Genomic DNA, 19212 nt, shown 5'->3' with positions numbered 1-19212 from the left:
TGTCAGGAATCGAACCCGGGTCTTCGGCGTGAAGAGAGAACGCTTTAACCACTAGGCTACCCGACCGCCCCAGATAACAATGTATTCACGCTTGAACAGACATGTGTATGGAGTTTAGTGGCATATAAGAGGCCTTATGATGATGATGTTTGCTGTTTAACACTGCATTTAGCAATATTCCAGCTATATGACGGCGGTCTGTAAATAATCGAGTCTGGACCAGACAATCCAGTGAATGACATCATGAGCATTGATCCACGCAATTGGGATACGATGTCAGGCATCCTTATTATTAATATAATTGGTGATGGTATAATGATATATGTACAACTATGAATAAGGCTAGCCCCTACCATGTATACTGAACAGGTGCAATACACTCTGTAACACCTGCCAGAAGGTGGGATAAAGGGACCTGTCAGCAAAAGGACCAGAAGAGGATTATTAATTATCTGCTCTGCAGCTTCGATTAGAACAGACATGTTTATGCTGTATAATCTGGCTGTTGACAGGTTCGGAACATATATCACCAGCAGATTAAAGGAGGACTTTGACATGTTGTCAGCGAATAGGGAAGGCATTTAACACTTGGAAACAGTCCTTGATGCATAGGGTCATAAATATAGTTTCTGGGTCAAAATAGGTTCCAGGTTTCCTTTGCTTGTGGTTCACTGAGTTGGGGATTATGAATTTTTACAAATTTCAGTTATCAGCTTAATGTAGGAGAAAACTTTGATTTTTACTTCTAATTATTTTTAAGATGTGATACAATATCCATTTTTTAAAAAATATTTTATTTAAAAAAGCTGTTTATTTATTTGATGGATGGGATACAGAGCAGGGATGATTGTAGGACTCCATATATGGTCTTTTGTATAAATTGAAGTGAGCGTGTGAATGTTTGTTGTGTAATGCTGTACTCAGTATGAGGATGAGTTGGGTTTAACGCCGCTTTTAACAGGATTCCAGTTATATCGCGGCGTGTCAGCTTAATGTGGGAGGAAAGCCCGAAGTGATGCAGGTCTCAGACGTTTACCACTTCGGTGGAAACCAACGAGCACGGGTATGGTGCTGACAAACCTAGAAACATAATCGGGCGAACCTGGATTCGAACCCACAATCATAGGTTTCTGGTGCGCCCAAGAGACGCAACTCTGTACAGTGAATTGCGGCGTCTCAGTGAGGCAGGACATGTTGTTGTGTCGGGTGGTCGGGTAACCTAGTGGTTAAAGCGGTCGCTTGCCACCCCGAAAACCCAGGTTGAATTCCCCACATTGGTACAGTAAGTGAGGCCATTTCTGGTGTCCCCCGCCATGATATTGCTGGAATATTGCTAAAAGCGGCGTAAACCCATACTCACTCACTCACTCACTCGTTGTAGTGAGGTAGGTGGGGGTGAAACTCAACTTATCAATCATAACCTTACAAAAAATATACCTAAGAACTCAACATATCTTACAACCAACTCTTGATTAACATGAAAATATACAGAATAGTTTTATTTTCCTGAGAATGAAAGTGTTTGTTTAAAATCACAAACAAACACGGCTTAAACATGACTACCGTATTCCATGTAATAAGCGCCCAGGGCGCTCTCAAAATTAGAAATAGGGGGCTCTTATTAGAATATTATTTTGGTGAAAAAAAACAGAGCTGAAAGATAAATTTTGTGGTTTATGCTGACAGCCTGAAATGTTTATTTACTGATATATTTTTCCAAAATTTAATTGCCCATTATTAAGGGTGCATACAACACACGAGTGTGTATTATACACGAACAAAACAGTCTTGTGATCAATCGGAAGGGGTGCTAATTGGGATTGTTCACAAGCCAATATATTAGCAAATATCGCCGTGGGCGCTTATTGGAGTGTGGCGCATATTACGTTGAATACAGCATTTTCATTCAAAGCACATTTTCATTTAATTTCATCTCTCAAATAAAATCCAAGAATACGCAGAGAATAAGGAATACTTCTTGACTGGCATGCCTATCAAATAATAATATCACAAACATTTAAAATGATGTCCCAAAGTGCATAAATCCTTTTGACAACCAGACAGAAAATGTAGCCAGTTCTGAGATGATTGTTCTTACAAATCAATAATATATATTTCAGAAAGGAATACCAGCATCAGACTAGCAATCAGATTACAAACTCTCTCCTGCAAAATCCCAAATCCTATATATACAACTCAACATTTCATAGGGATCAGCTGTATGGTGCATCAGGCACTGATAGGAACATCCCTAACAAACTGTGTGTAACATAGGAACACCAGGGGTGTCTCCAGCCAGTGAGGTCTGGAACGGAATACCGGTACCTTCATGTATTTGTTTCTTATCCAGTGAAATCAAACCCCAGCGATAGATGATCAGCAAACAGAATACAACTCTAATTGTTGATAAAAGCTAAAAGGTTTTCTTGTTGAGGAACCACTTCAACAATAAACATGATAGGGGCAGTTTATTGAACTTAGGGTGTGGGAGGTTGTTGTACCATGCACGGTCACAGCAAAGTGGCTTGCTAATTGGGCACATGCTGGTTCAGATCAGCAAGTGAGTTGTTCAACCCCCTATTGAACAGAATTTAAGTTGTATCAGTCTGTGTGCTTAATGTTGAATGGAAAAGTAAAGTGATACAGGTCCCAGATTTTACCCTTTTGTGAGTGAGTGAGTGAGTTGGGTTTAACGCCGCTTTTAACAGTATTCCAGTTTTATCAGGGCGTGTCAGCTTAATGTGGGAGAAAAGCCCCAAGTGATGCAGGTCTCGGACATTTACCACTTCGGGTGGCAAGGGTGGCCCAGTCGTCTAAGGCGCCGCAATTCGCTGTGCAGAGTTGCCTCCCTTGGGCACGCCAGAAACCTATGATAGTGGGTTTGAATCCCGGTTCGCCCCGATTATGTCTCTAGGTTTGTCAGCACCATACCCGTGCTCATGGGTTTCACCGAAGTGGTGAACGTCAGAGACCTGCATCACTTCGGGCTTTCCTCCCACATTAAGCTGACACGCCGCGATACTGTTAAAAGTGGCGTTAAACCCAACTCACTCACTCACTCACCTTTCAAGGAGCCTGTGTCTCGAACATAAACAAGAGATAACAAAACTTGAGATAATTTCTGTCTAATTTGTCTGTCCATATACAAGACTGTTTATTGAGCTATCGAAACAAAACCATGGAATTGGGATTCGGAACTTTGTATTTCTATGTCAGTTACACACCAATATAAAGTGTCAAAGTCAAACTTGTTGTCATGGAAATGGAAAAAAAATATAAATTCTAAAAAATCCTAAATAGCAAAAGGTACCAGTTGACAACTTGGTATTTGTGTGTGCACAGTTTCATGAAAGAGTACCTGTTTCTTTGAGAGATATGGTCTAGACCAACACGCCACTATGAACAGGGTCAAATTAAACATGTTGCCATGGAAACAGAAAAATGTAAATTTTAAAAATCCCTAAATAGCAAAAAAGCACCAGTTGACAATCTGGTCTTTTTCACAGTTTTTTAATAGAGTGCCCATTAGTTTTAGAGAGATGGTACAGACAAACACACCACTATGAACAGACTCAAACTTGTTGCCATGGAAACAGGAAATTTTAATCAGGAATTTAAAAAAAAAAAAATCCTTAATAGCAAAGGCACCACTTCAGACCCTGATTAATGCATGTGCCAAATTTTGATGAAATATGTTGAATTTGACACCAACTTCCTTTTCAGCTACGCCTAACTTGGTTCCAGGGAAAGAAGGAAAAATCAAATTTTGACATATTCCTAAATAGCAACTGTGAGGCACCCCCCTTCAGCTCTTGGTTAATGCATGTACCATGTTTGGATGAAAAGTCTTTCATGGTTTTCAAGCTGTGCTCCGGAGGCGAATTCCACACACCCCATTTGAGACAGAGTCCAAATTGTTTCCAAGGAATTCAAGTAAAATACAAACGGGGAAAAAAACGCAAATAGCAAAAGGCACCATTCAGGATCTGGTTGATATATCTGCCAAGTTTTGTTGAAAGACATTAAGCGTTTTTTTAATTGCGCTCCGGAAACAAAATGATTATGGATGAACGAACGGATGGATGGACAGGTGAGGCCTTGACTATATCACCCCACATTATATGCCAGGGGGATAAATATCAAAGACCAGAAAATCCCAAATCATCAAAAGGCACCAGTTCACCACTAGACCTATCTATGTGCCAACTTTGGAGAAGATATTATTTTCAAGATCGGCTCCGGAAACGAGACCTACCGCCATGTTTATTGACGTTGTAAATGCGAAAAGATGTCTGTAATTTTCCATTAACTCTCTTTCTGCACGTCCTCAAACAGCTGTGAGAGATAGATGATGACATAAGTCTGAGACAACTGAATCCGACTTGTTTGCTGTGAAGGTAAAACCAACTAAATCACCTTCTGAAATGTATTATTCAAATGCAATATGTAATTGATGAGGTACCGTCATCCCGTTGCTAAGTGCCACGTTTATCAATATTAGGTTATGATATCGGGAAAAGTATTCCTTCTAGTGAATAGTCCAACAGACATCCAGGCTCCAACTCCCAACATTTTTCAACCAATCCGATTGCAGCACACACTCCTATTGAATTTACATGTATATTATTCAATACAAAAACCAACCAATCAATGCACATTGAATCAGTCAGAATCAGTTGTTTTAGGCACATGGCATCATCTATCTCTCACAGCAGTTTGAGGACGTGCATAAAGAGAGTTAGTGGAAAATTACAGACACCTGTTCACATTTAAAATGTCGATTATGTGTTTTGAGATTTGTGAATGTTATTGAGTGAGTGAGTGAGTTTGGTTTAACGCCGCTTTTAACAGTATTTCAGTAATATCGCGGCGTCTCAGCTTAATGTGGGAGGAAAGCCCGAAGTGATGCAGGTCTCAGACGTTTACCACTTCGGTGAAACCCACGAGGATGGGTATGGTGCTGACAAACCTAGAAACATAATCGGGGCGAACCGGGATTCGAACCCACAATCATAGGTTTCTGGCTTGCCTGGATGTTTTCAATGGGAAGTCTCTGGCTTGTGCTGTTGGTTCCTAATGGAATTTCCAGGCATCAAATATTAAAAAAAAATCTCAGGACGTATAATACTTTACTCCTGAATATATCAACATATTTTTATCACAATGTTTTTTTGTAAATATTAAAATATGGAAACAAACGTTAAGATGATGTATGATGAGACGTATTTGGGCCCTCTGGAGAAGCCAAGTTTTGAAGTCACTGAAATCCAACATGAGTGAGTGACTGAGTATGGTTTTACGCCGCTATTAGCAATATTCCAGCAATATCAAGGCGGGGGACATCAGAAATGGGCTTCACACATTGTACCCATGTCGGAATTCGGCGTGATGAGCCAACGATTTAACCACTAGGCTACCCGACCGCCCCAAATCCAAAATGATCACTGACAGACAATAATATGTTTCAAGCAATTTTCCCCTACACTTGCAAGTTTTAGACTTCTGTCATTATAGGAGCATCTGAGGTAGGAACTAATGTGTAAATTGTGACGTCATGTAAACACCCACCCATTTACAGCGCAACCCTACATAAGCTCCGCCCACTGTGATTGGTGCAGACGCCAAACACGATCAATTCAATTTTTTATGATAAAACTACAGAAAATTTATTGACATGTATCTAGATATGAAGCCATTTGTGGTATCCAAGCTTTGTCATTCAAGTTGATACGAAGTTTGATGGTCAATGGTGATCTCGTTTACGTACGGTTTTAAAAAAGCTTCTCCCGACGCTCAGTTGTGTTTACATTGTCAGTCATTGTTCGAAACAGAAACACCGCCACCTTGCGGGCTATTTATAGTCAGGGTGGGGTTTTAAGTTCACAAGCATGTCAATAATGAGTGAAAATTTTCAAACTTCCAGAGGCAAAACAAATAATGCGAAAGTCAGTGATCCAGGATACACTTGTACTATTTGTTTGGCTGTTTTTACTTTCAGCTCCTTAGAAAATCAGCTTGGGTTAAAAAACTGTTTCTGTTCAAATATTAGAAAAACTCTTCCTCCAAACCTCCAAATTAGACATTTTTAAAGACTTTAGCCTTACCTATACATACAAGTGTATGAAATGAGCAAAGTCTAGTTCTCATTCATATAACACATCCGACATCTTTCAGAACGGACCGCCTCCGTGGTCTAGTGGTAGAGCGTTCACCCGGAGAGCGGAAGGTCGGGGTTCGATCCCCGGCCGCGTCATACCAAAAGACGCTAAAAGATGGTACTTGTTGTTACCCTGTCTGGCGCTCGGCATTAAGGGGCTAAAACAAGGACTGGTCGGCTCGGAGTCAGTATACTGTGTCTGAGTGGGACATCCATGTTAAACTGCGGCATGGTATCTCAATGAGCTAGCACTATAAATCGGCATCAGTCCGGACCAGTACAAGCAGCCACACAAACACACACACGTACATGCACGTCGCTATATAAGTGCAATAATCTTGGACGCGCCGTTAAACCCCATTTCACCTCACCTCACCTCTTTCAGAAAGATTTCTATTTTTTTTTCTCATTTCTGAACTTATGGTCCCCATCCTTCATTGATCTTAGCTTATGTTAATTAACCTTTAGCCTGCTGAATTGTTTGTACACTTCTAAGCCCTGCCTGCTGGATTAATTTTAGCATAAGGCGCTCTTAAGAGGGTGGGTGATTTCAAACAGTTGAGGCTTCATTATACAAGGGCCAATTGAAGAAATATTTTGCACATTTATTCCTGATAGAAAAATACACAGTACTATATAAAAAAATCCTGATGTTTTCAAACATACCAAGGTTAAGACCAAAACAAACACAAAATTTGTAAATTTTCGTGATCTTGTCTGAATTACGTTATTAAAGGTGGTTTACATTTCATGTTAGGAACCTTTTTAAAGCGTTAAATTTGTGCAAATTGATTTCAATAATCAGATCTTCGATATCTTAATTCTAACTGAGTATAAATTCGATGTTTAATATTGGTAAATAACAGTTGGATGGTAAATTATGAACCACTTCATTAAATATATTATCCAAATATTAAACAGAAAAAAACTAAAATTTCCAGGTCATCATGTCAGTTGCAGAAATACGAACATTCGAGTTAATCTAGCATGTCACGTTATCAAATTTGCAGGAAACAATAAATGACTCATGAATATTCACCAATCCTTATTTCCAGTGTTTTGGTTGAATATTTACGATATACGAAAATACAAGTACCGTGTCATGATGCTAGCAGACGTTCGAACATCAAACATGGCGCGCTTCGCCCGACCTCGGGATAACTTATTGCTATTGTAATATCAACAATGTTAACACTGTCTTCATGTATATATGCCTTGGTGAAAGTTTACAATCTTCTCAATCGAAGATTGTTTCATTTGTCATTTTCAGTTTAATATGACGAGAGAAAAACAAAGATAAAGATCGTAAATTCTGACAGCAATATCTCAGTTTGTGCAAAGGTCACCTGATGTGATGTCACAGACATGGGTAGTCTGCTGATAATCTTTCGGAACAGAACAATTACAGTCAATTTTAAAATATTTCGCCTGTATTATACAGAATAAACACAAATCACTACATATTATCAGTAATTGCCACTAATATGAAATTACAAAGTGATTTTCACGATATAATTGGCGTATTTTAGAATCCGTTTGACCTTGCATGCTCCGGAAACAGGAGAAGATGAATCAACAAGCCACATGCAAGTTTCTCGATATCTTTTATTTGAACTCGAATTGATATATGAGGATCACCATTCCATGTTACGTTGAATATTAAGTGATATGATTCATGTATCTGCGATATACATGCTGATGATTTTGTTTTCACTATTATAATTATGTGTGTGAAGCAATAAGTCTATAGAAATCGTTGATCGGCAATGATCACCCTCCACAACATGTGTGCGAAAAATAGGCGTGACAAAACGTGTTTTAAAATAGCATTCATGCGATGCCAAATATGATAGGATATACGCAGGTGTGTGATGTATATATCAATAAAATACTATAAACTTATTTTCAGTGTTAGTTTCTAATTACATTTGGGATAGTTAAAGTTTTTTCCCTTTTATAATACATTTATCAATTCTAGCATGATTTTACAACAATTCACAGAGCATATCAAAATTTATTCCATCAATATAGAGACCGCCATGATTGTGTATTGATGATAGATTTGTTAATGTTTAATCATTTACATCTGTTCACAGCTTCTAAAATAATAAGTTATATTTTTATATTTAGTAGCTATTTTTTTCCAAAATGATTATGTGTATGGATACTAAATATTGGTCAATGCACAGTGTAACTGATCAGACTTTAATTATTATCTTTAGTTTAAACATATTTTATTCAACAATTGTTATCTTTCACCTGAACATAAATTATGCAAATAAGTAACAATTTGATGTCATTATTAAAGTTTAGTATGCCATGAAAAATAAAGCAATAGATAAGAATAGATCCTAATGAACCTATACATACACAACTCATATGGACATTAATCTTGTGTATGAAGTTGTTTGTTTCCAAAAAACTAATTCTTAAATATAATTGTAATATGAATACGATACATTAATTTCTTGTAACAGAGCATGATATTTTTGTTTGTTTAATCACATGAACCAGGGCGGCACATAAGCTGGTGAGTTAGCCATATATATATATTTATAAGAGAATGTTATCTTTTGAAAGAGGAATAGGGCACATATACGTACATTGACAATTCTTGCAGTTCTGTTCTGTTGGAGAAAAGTACATGGAAATATCCTATCTTATGTATTTTTTCAAGGTTCTCTCCAATGAATAATGTGTAATTAGTGTGGCAGGACTTTCCAGGTTTGTTGTGGTATGCTGTTGTGTGCTTGACAGTGACACTCATGCATGTCCCCTGAAGGAGTGAGTGAGTTTGATTTTACGCCGCTTTTAGCAATATTTCAGCAATATCACGGCGGGGGACACCAGAAATGGGCTTCACACATTGTACCCATGTCGGGAATCGAACCCAGATCTTCGGCGTGATGAGCGGCGCTTTAACCACTAGGCTACCCGACCACCCCTGTCCCCTGAAGGAACATGAACCATCGTGAAATGTGATCAACAGGTTTTCGTTTTATCAGTCAATGTGATGTACAAAAATTCAAAATAAATGCAGATCATCACCAGCTTTGGATCTGACATCTTTGTTCATTTTGATGGGTTTCTGAATATACAGTCAGTATAGGTCCTTATGTTCTATGTGTCTCAGCCTTCTGGGTGGAATGAAAAGAAATGTCCCTGTATACATGATTACCTTTGTCAGATGTATTTTGTACTGTCAGCCACACCCCCTGACTTTATGTCACCTTATGTGGTTAATTTTCACATACATATACTGCTGCAAACCTTTTTTCCCTTGTATATGCAATCACAGTATCACACTTCATCAGCTGGTGTGTCACAAGTTCCTCAGTTGGTGTGTATTAAAGTGCCCTTGCCATCATGAAACAAGAAATGCCCAAAACAAAAGTATTTGCAATAGAAAAAAACCACATTTGTCCTTCCTTGAATAATCTTAGGTTTAGTGCTTGAAATAATCTGTTATTATTCTTTTAAATTTCATGAGGATTTTTCGTTGATGGACCAACGTCAAACCATTTGAGAAGTTAGATAGAATTATAACTTTAAAAGCCCTCATTTCTGAGGAGTCCATTTTTTTCAGGTTTTTTTTCTACTTCTAGGACAAAACATGAGCCGTCTACCTGAGCTTGGTTTCGTAAACAAATACTTGTTTAAAATGTGAAATGGAATTTCACTGATTAAAAATCTTTTTTTATCCCTTTGTTCTACGAAATCCATTTGAAATGTGCTTTTTGTACGTAAAATGTCTTGAGAATTTGTAGCCAAACAGGTATGATCTTTCGTGCCCACAATAATTTTGTATTGCAGTTTTGTAGTTTCAAACTTACACATTGCTTTCTGTATGAAAAAGTTAATTTATTATCACTTTTCTGTCAAAACACTAGATCTACAATTAACTTACGGTTTATCAATTTACTAGCCTCCTCTCCAGTGCCAAGAATTTATTACTTTCCTATCACAATCAATCAACCTGAGTTGTGCTAACGTGGACTGACTTCACTGAAGGACCAGGTAAATTTAGGTAAGTCATATTATGAACTTGATGAAATGTTTTAACATAATATTTAGCTCATTGTTTGCAATAAACATGAAAGAATAATCATGATCAAACATATTTAGTTTAGTTTTCTTGGGTACAAAATCACCAAGTACTTTGGGTACAATTTTGGGGCAATTGGAATCGATGACATGAATCAACCAAGTCAGCGAGTCTGACCACCCGATCCCGTTAGTCGCCTTTTACGACAAGCATGGGTTGCTGAAGACCTATTCTACCCCGCATCTTTATGGGTCCCTGCTTGGGTGTCATGTATGTAGCCAAGGTAAAGGTGCCTCAGTTTAGTTGCTGGTGATCTGTCATGACTAGAGCTGTTTTTTATCTGTATTGTTCTGTAATAGTGTCATATGACAGCGGTTTGAAAATAATTGAGACTGTATTTTGCAAACAGTTTCAGAACTCAGTTTATGAACACATAATATACGTTAAGAAACATATGCTTTCATGGTATAGCAAGCTGCTTTGGACAAAAAAATCGTAAAACTGAGTGTTGGGTGTTGTTCAGGATTGTCCCAATCGGTTGTTCAAACAATCGGTAGTTAAAACAATCGGTAGTTAAAACAATCGGTTGTTCAAACAATCGGTAGTTCAAACAATCGGTTGTTCAAACAATCGGTAGTTCAAACAATCGGTAGTTCAAACAAGCAACAAAGGCCAAAATTAAAATAGGTTGACACTATGAAGTATCAATCTGTTACAATTGCGAAAAATCACAAACTCGTCTTTACATGTGGTTATGATTCTTTTGGAATGGTTTGTTTTATGCACTGACCATTTTTTATGTTTTGTTTTGTTTTGTGAACGCCGCACTCAGCAATATTCCAGCTATATGACGGTGGTCTTTAAATAATAGAGTCTGCACCAGACAATCCAGTGATTGACATCATGAGCTTCAATCCATGCAATTGGGACACGATGACATGCGTCAACCAAGTCAGCGAGCCTGACCAACGGATAACATTAGTCGCCTCTTAAGACAAGCATAGTCATTTCTTATGGCAATCACGGGTTACTGAAGACCTATTCTACCCTGGATCTTCAGAGATCGCATAGTAAAATGAGTATTGTAAAGACATACATTCGTTCTTGTTGATAATTGCATGAAATAAGTGCAATAGTGTTTAAAATATTTGGTACTACATTTGGTAACAACCATTAGAGATACTTGTGTAGACTAAGATTTAGTCCAAGAAATATAGTTATTACTTATTTAAAGATATAAATCTACAAATATAAAAAATATAATCCAAATGGAGCCCAATTTTAGGGATGAACCAATCTAGACTTTCACAATCATTCTAGTCTTGAGATGGGCTCCTTTTGTAAATTATTCTCTGGGGTCTGGGAGGCAGAGAATATAAGCACCACTGCAAGAAAACAGAACCCACAGGCTAAGTACAAGTGGTTGAGATTGCTCGCCACAATTTAAATAAATTGAACAATTTCACATAAAAAATGGGTAAAATGGGACAAAACCTATGGGATCAGGGCCCACTTGCACAAAGCGATCTTAGCGCTAAGATGACCGTAACCCCCATACTTTAACATAGGCTTACAATAGTTGTAGCGCTAAGATGACCGTAACCCCAATGCTTTAACATAGGCTTACAATAGTTGAAGCGCTAAGATGACCGTAACCCCCATGCTTTAACATAGGCTTACAATAGTTGTAGCGCTAAGATGACCGTAACCCCCATGCTTTAACATAGGCTTACAATAGTTATAGCGCTAAGATGACCGTAACCCCCATGCTTTAACATAGGCTTACAATAGTTGTAGCGCTAAGATCGCTTTGTGCAAGGGGGTCCTGGAAAACGTGGTTGACAGCATGGGCACTGAAAATCACCGTCAGACAGGAAGACATTTTGAACAACCAAACCACAATGGCTCTGAACTATATCATTCTGGAACCCTCACTTTTTTAAGTGATAAAACAAACACAAAACATATGTCAAGCTTACGGAGGCTCCTTTTCAACATCACTGCCTTCGGACATCATTGCGTTTACATAATCTTCGAACGAAGATCCCATGTACCCGTTGCCGCCTCGTCTCACCAGTTCCAGAGAGCTACCGGAATACAACCTCCATTGTCCATATTGGGATATCAAACTCTTCAAAGTCCATTTCTCAGGATCTGTCCAGTCCTTAGCACCGTTCCGGAACTTTACTAGTAAAGGCTTTTTGAACCGATATTCCTTTTCAAACCGTTGTTCGGTAATTTCATCAGCGTATACTCTGTCAATATCGCATACCTTGAGCCCGTATTTCTGAAGTATTGCAGGATCAGCTTCGCGCCATTTTTCAACAGATTTGACCAAACTTTCAGATTTGTGTGATGTAGATCTTGTATTAAAGAGATTTAGAGAAACCATCCCAAAGTCTTTCAGTATAATGGCCGTTCCTACAACTGCTAGAAAAGCCAATATACCTGTCTTGTAAGGTTTTAGGGTTGACTCCGGCAAGGCAACATTGTGTTCCGACTTCACTTCACCATTTTTATCCTCCATGCTGCTTTTTGTCATTTTCTTAGATCTGAAATAAATCAAAATAGTCAGTATCGCTCGTGGAAATGAATCAATATGGCAAAACATGCTCTATAAAGTCTGTAACAGGCAGGTAGCCCTTACCACTGTTCACACTCTTCTTTATGTATATTTGCGCGTTCGTTCGTGCGTGCATGCATGTTTGTAAGATGTAAACATGGTTAATCCTACAGCGTGTGTGTATACCTTTACCTGTGTAAAAGTAATACCTTTACAACAAACTTCACACCTGTCCATTACCTGTGTAAAAGTAATACCTGACAACAAACTTCACACCTGTCCATTACCTGTGTAAAAGTAATACCTGACAACTAACTTCACACCTGACCATTACCTGTGTAAAAGTAATACCCGACAACACACGTCACAATTGTCCATTACCTGTGTAAAAGTAATACCTGACAACTAACTTCACACCTGTCCATTACCTGTGTAAAAGTAATACCCGACAACACACGTCACAATTGTCCATTACCTGTGTAAAAGTAATACCTGACAACTAACTTCCCACCTGTCCATCTACCTGTGTCAAAGTTAACACCCGACAACACACGTCACAATTGTCCATTACCTGTGTAAAAGTAATACCCGACAACTAACTTCACACCTGTCCATGTACCTGTGTCAAAGTTATGCCCGACAACACACGTCACAATTGTCCATTACCTGTGTAAAAGTAATACCTGACAACACACGTCACAATTGTCCATTACCTGTGTAAAAGTAATACCTGACAACACACGTCACAATTGTCCATTACCTGTGTAAAAGTAATACCTGACAACTAACTTCACACCTGTCCATTACCTGTGTAAAAGTAATACCCGACAACACACGTCACAATTGTCCATTACCTGTGTAAAAGTAATACCTGACAACTAACTTCCCACCTGTCCATCTACCTGTGTCAAAGTTAACACCCGACAACACACGTCACAATTGTCCATTACCTGTGTAAAAGTAATACCCGACAACTAACTTCACACCTGTCCATGTACCTGTGTCAAAGTTATGCCCGACAACACACGTCACAATTGTCCATTACCTGTGTAAAAGTAATACCTGACAACTAACTTCCCACCTGTCCATCTACCTGTGTCAAAGTTAACACCCGACAACACACGTCACAATTGTCCATTACCTGTGTAAAAGTAATACCTGACAACTAACTTCACACCTGTCCATGTACCTGTGTCAAAGTTATACCTGACAACTAACTTCCCACCTGTCCATTACCTGTGTAAAAGTAACACCCGACAACACACGTCACACCTGTCCACCTACCTGTATAGTGTATCAATGATGCTTCCTCTTCGAACAGCTGCCTGGTCCCCGGTCTCATCAGTCACATGACCAGCAAACCTCGCTCCCGCCACCTTCAGCGACCCCCGTCTGTCCCGAGATGCAACACGGATGCCGTCATCCCGATTCCGAGTCCTGCCCGTGGATCGACATTTCAGGGTGGGCGCTGCAGGCATGATATCACACAATAGAGAATGGAAACATATCATTTCACACTTCCATAATTATTTCAAAAATGTCACTTTCATGATCCTTTTTGTAGACAGCTGTGCATAATGAGAACCACATGTGTCGTATTTGAGGCGTTCCCGGACAAGATGAAGAATTTCGCATAAATCAATGTAAATGTTTTATCGATAAAACATTTCAGCATTTAATATAAGCTCAAATGATATCGATCTCAATGTGAAACTTCTACTTTGTGTCTGATCCAACAGTGCCGGTTGTTTCAATCACAAACACACATTTCAAATCAATTCCACATGAAGTCCTTCAAAGATCTTGCTGGGTAAGAAATCTAAAATTATCACCAGAAAATCATGACTACAGAAACCCACACACCATGAAACTGACACTATCAAATATTTCAACACAAAACCAGCTGTCACCATCCGCAATGGAAACAAATAGATCAAACTGTCAAAACACAGAAATATCTGTAAATGTGTCTTGAAAGTGTATCGTGTCTTCAAAACACGTCTAAAGCAGCCTATAACATCAAGGGCTTCGAATACATATCACCACTCTGACTCATGACAAACAACCAATTTGACTTCAATCAAAGTAAACAAGCTCTCTTACAATTTCAGCTGCATGTGTGATCTGTCATGAAACGTCTATAAATAGCCATAAGCAACTTTAATCCTCAGTGACTGTGAACTGTCATTGCCTTGATACTCATACATGATATTCACATTATGATCCAAATTCATGCACGACTTAATCTCAGGTAATATACTGTCATTGTTACAAGATACATTATATAGACAGGCTGTTATGACCTATGTGATAAGCCCCATACAACCCATGGGCCGTATGTAACAGTTTAAAACTATTCCTTTTCATAACACAAAACTCACACCTCATGTAATAATTTTGTACATACTTAATTTCAGACACGTCAAAGCTGATACTTCAAATATGAACATCATCAGACTTAAAATACAACAGGTTGCGTTTTGACGAAAAAATATTCCCTACCACTTCATGAGTAAATTCAATAGATAAATGAGACATAAGTTTGATAACACCACTGTTAGAAAGAACATCGGATGAAAGAGTAAGCATATACTCTGGAACGTGTTCCGCATAATAAAGAAGTTGACACCAATAGAATCTCTTCCCTGACACCGTAGAGGTTAACAAGCGTGATATGGGTAAATACTTGACACGAACACAGGAATAACAACACAAGGTAGATCTTGAAAGGAAAGAAGCTTCTCCTTGGCTGTTGTCATGACAGAAGCAATATAGCTGTCTGTCCAATGAATGTTCAGTGAATCACACGGTCATCCGTAGTCTCTATAAATGTCGAATTCACGGACCCTACACCTCTGGAATTACTTCAGCCATTAAACCCGCCTTCTGTAATTTATTCTGCTTTTTGATAGTTTCAACTCCAGGTAAACCTTCACCTGTCACAATTAATTGTCAATTAAGACTTTTAAAGGATTTCTTGTACAATGGAACACAATATGAAATCAGCATCCTTGAAAAACTGTTCTTTAAGTTTTCTATACACTGTACACATCGCAAACACACATGCTAGGTCCATGCTGCACGGAAAATGCTATTGCCTGAGTCTGGCAAGCTTGAGAACCTATGCCAGTACGGCCATAAACTATAGGGTTTACATTGTCTCCCTGCTGAGTATGTGGTGTGCCTGTCGACAGTTAACTGCGTGACTTGTACCACCACCATCATGGGGAGGCAGATCCCCCTCCCAGCAGGAAGTACCCACATGAGCTGATTATCAAGGTACATGCAGGCAGAGTGCAAGCTTCCTGACAAATATATGCGTGAACAAACGTGTTTTGAGCTGTTCCGTTAAGGCTAATTATGTCTATAGCCTTCTATCACCATGTCCCATCTCGGGATTTGGATGGGGCTTTGGCGGGAGTTTGGCCTGCTGGGCTATGATTATGACAATGTATTAATACTGATACTCCCCACAGGGTCCTAGAGGTTAAAATGTAGGGGTATTTATCATGTGTTGTTAGTTGTGTAGGATAATGAGTTTGGCAACTTAAATACCCTCACCAAGATCAACATGCTCTGTTGTGATAAGGTAACTAACGAGCAAATAATGTTCAACAACATAATTGTTTGTATTGTGAAGTGCTGATATCTTAAGGCAAGTTAAGCCCCCCCTAAAAAAAAGAACCTTTCAAAATGGCGTTCAATTGTAAAGATGTATCTCATAAGCATCACTTGGTTTATATGCATGATCACATTTAAAGAGGTTCTTTTTTGCTAATATATTTTTTTGTCTCCTGTCTGTTAGTATACGGACCAAAAAATATGAAATTGGTCCGGGACAAATGTTCATATGTTGTGAACTGTTACTGAACCAGTTCTTTCAAGTTATGTATTCAGTATAAGATAGAGGAATCCCTTGCATCAAAACTTCATCCTTAATGTTTCATTTGTGGAAAATAGATTATCTTCCCACAATCCCGTTTGAGCAAACAAATACTTTCTTCTTCCTGTCATCGGCTAAGTGGTACAATGAGCTTCAGCAGCTCTCTCCACTCGAAGGTTTGGGAAGTCATAATACCCAAAGTGCATCACTTCCGACGTTTATTTTGTGATGTACTGCAGTTTATCAACCATTTAGCGCAAATTATTAGGCATGTTTGGTGTAATGACAGGCTAATGCTACCCCAAACCTCCATTAAGTTAATGGTCCGTTCATGTACAGATGGTGTCAATAAAAGTTTGATACAACCACATTTAATGGCACATTAATTACATGGGTGACACATTAATGGTGAGGTGATGTGAAATGGGGTTTAACTTCGCGTCCAAGATTATTGTACTTATATAGCGACGTGCATGTACATGTGTGTGTGTGTGGCTGCTTGTACTGGTCCGGACTGATGCCGATTTAAAGTGCAAGCCCACTGAGATACCATGCCGCAGTTTAATATGAATACCCCACTCAGGCACAGTATACTGACTCCGAGCCGACCAGTCCTTGTTTTAGCCCCTTAATGCCGAGTGCCAGACAGGGTAACAACAAGTACCATCTTTTAACGTCTTTTGGTATAACGCAGTCGGGGAATGAACCCTGGACCTTTTGCTCTCCGGGTGGACGCACTACCACTAGACTACGGAGACGGTTGCGAGTTAGGACACATCCAAACGTAGCATCTTAAAGCTGAACTACCATCTTTTGACCTCTTTTGGTATGACGTGGCCGGGGATCAAACCCTGGGCGGACGCTCTACCACTAGACCACGGAGACGGTCGCGACTTAACGTAGCATCTTAAAGCTGAACTACCATCTTTTGACCTCTTTGGTATGACGTGGCCGGGGATCGACCCCTGGACCTTCCGCTCTCCGAGCGGGCGCTCTACCACAAGACCATGGAGGCGGTCAACACATTAATCTATCATTAAACTCTGATATAACTGGGTCAAGACGTAGCCGTGTAGTGTCCGTCCAGATACCCAGGGGGATGAGTAAACTTGTAATGAGAGTGTGCTCATGATATATTTAAAAGTTTTTTGTTTTTTTAAATTTTCCAACATCTCATAATGATCACATGAAAAATTAAACTTAAGTTAATTATTATTCATCAACAGCATAACCAATTACATATACCAATTCTGTTTTTTTTTCTTACCAAAATTATATTCTTATAAAAACCCGCTATTTCTAATTTTGATAGTGCCCTGGGCGCTCATTATGTCGAATACGGTAAGTGACTTACTGGTAATACAGGTCATGTTATCAAGAGACAACACAAGTAGAGATTTGATATATGTAGATAGAGATATTCACCTGGGGTGGCCTAAAGGATCAGGCTTCCTATGCTAAAGGTCTAGGTTTGATTCCCACATAGGCACAAAGTGTGAAGGTCAAGATATTCCTGGAACATTGCAATGCAATCCTGACACTCACTCGTTCTAAACATTACGCCTCTGATGTCAAAACTTAATAGTTCCATCAGGCGACCAGACAATCAAGTGATTGACATCATGAGCATCGATACATGCAATTAGGATACGATGACATGCATCAATCAAGTCAGCGAGCCTGACCACCCGATCTTATTAGCTGTCTCTAACGACAAGCATAGTCGCCTTTTATGGCAAGCATGGGTTGCTGAAGACCTATTCAAACCTGGATTTTCACGGGTCTTCTTAGGATTGCCTATCATAACCGAGATTTGTATAGAACTAGCCACTAAATATTCCAGGGGGGCGGGGGTCTGACATTCTTGGTAAGGTGGGACGAGATGAGGTGAAACAGGGTTTAACGTTGCAATCAAGATGATTGCACTTGTACAGCAACGTGCGTGTGTGTGTGTCTGCATGCAGAGATCCAGAGTAATGCTTGTTTTATAGTTCTAGCCCATTGAGATACCATGACACAGTTAACTGACTCCGAGTCCTTGTGTTGTCCCCTTAAAGCCAAGTGTCAGGCAGGGTAACAACAAGTACCATCTTTAACCCGCTGGATGCCGAGGTTTTTTTCTGACGCACATTTTCCTAAGATAGGAAAAGTGAAGGTTATGTGAGAATTGCGCTCACGGGGCACTGGATCTACCTCTGGCATTTAAATCATGCAGAGGTGGAGAATATTAAATTTCCTATTTGATGCTGTAAATTTAACTGCAAATATTAAACTGGTTTAAAAAAAAGACACTTCTAAGTGTTGTCTGAGAATTTATTCTGCGTTGAAAAGCAGTAGATTTCTCCGCTTTTTATTGTACACCGATAAAAGTACTGTGCGACTATTTTTTTATATTTAGCTTTACGGAAACTATGAGCGAACAAAATACTGCCTAATATCTGAACGACATAACTATATATAAAAAGGAGCTATATGCGTATGTATAACGACATACATTCAATGCCAAAAATATCAAGCCATAAATGACGAAAACTGATTTTTCTCTATGACGTCAAAAGGCGACA

The 19212-nt window shown here is 39.0% G+C and overlaps 1 protein-coding gene across 3 annotated transcripts in view; it reads right to left on the bottom strand.

The window, feature by feature from the left end:
- LOC124133842 overlaps window positions 1-19212 on the bottom strand; it is a 101704-nt gene that overhangs the window by 41251 nt on the left and 41241 nt on the right. Inside the window, exons 2-3 of one of the 3 annotated variants that reach the window (XM_048397015.1) lie at window positions 14050-14233; window positions 12182-12754 (exon numbers count right to left, since the gene is read on the bottom strand). The exons of 1 other annotated variant lie outside the window; for it this stretch is intronic. In XM_048397015.1, the coding sequence (XP_048252972.1) occupies window positions 12182-12744 (563 nt within the window). In that variant the 5' untranslated portion in view covers window positions 12745-12754; window positions 14050-14233. Of the gene's footprint in view, window positions 1-12181; window positions 12755-14049; window positions 16012-19212 lie in introns of those variants that run through there. One more of the 3 variants, XM_048397014.1, reaches the window with a different exon arrangement.

The sequence above is a fragment of the Haliotis rufescens genome, unplaced genomic scaffold (genome assembly GCF_023055435.1).
Source record: "Haliotis rufescens isolate VD_foot unplaced genomic scaffold, xgHalRufe1.0.p SCAF_16, whole genome shotgun sequence".
Classification (NCBI taxonomy): domain Eukaryota; kingdom Metazoa; phylum Mollusca; class Gastropoda; order Lepetellida; family Haliotidae; genus Haliotis; species Haliotis rufescens.
The sequence above is the reverse complement of the archived record's forward strand: the minus strand, read 5'-3'. Positions and strand labels throughout refer to the sequence as shown.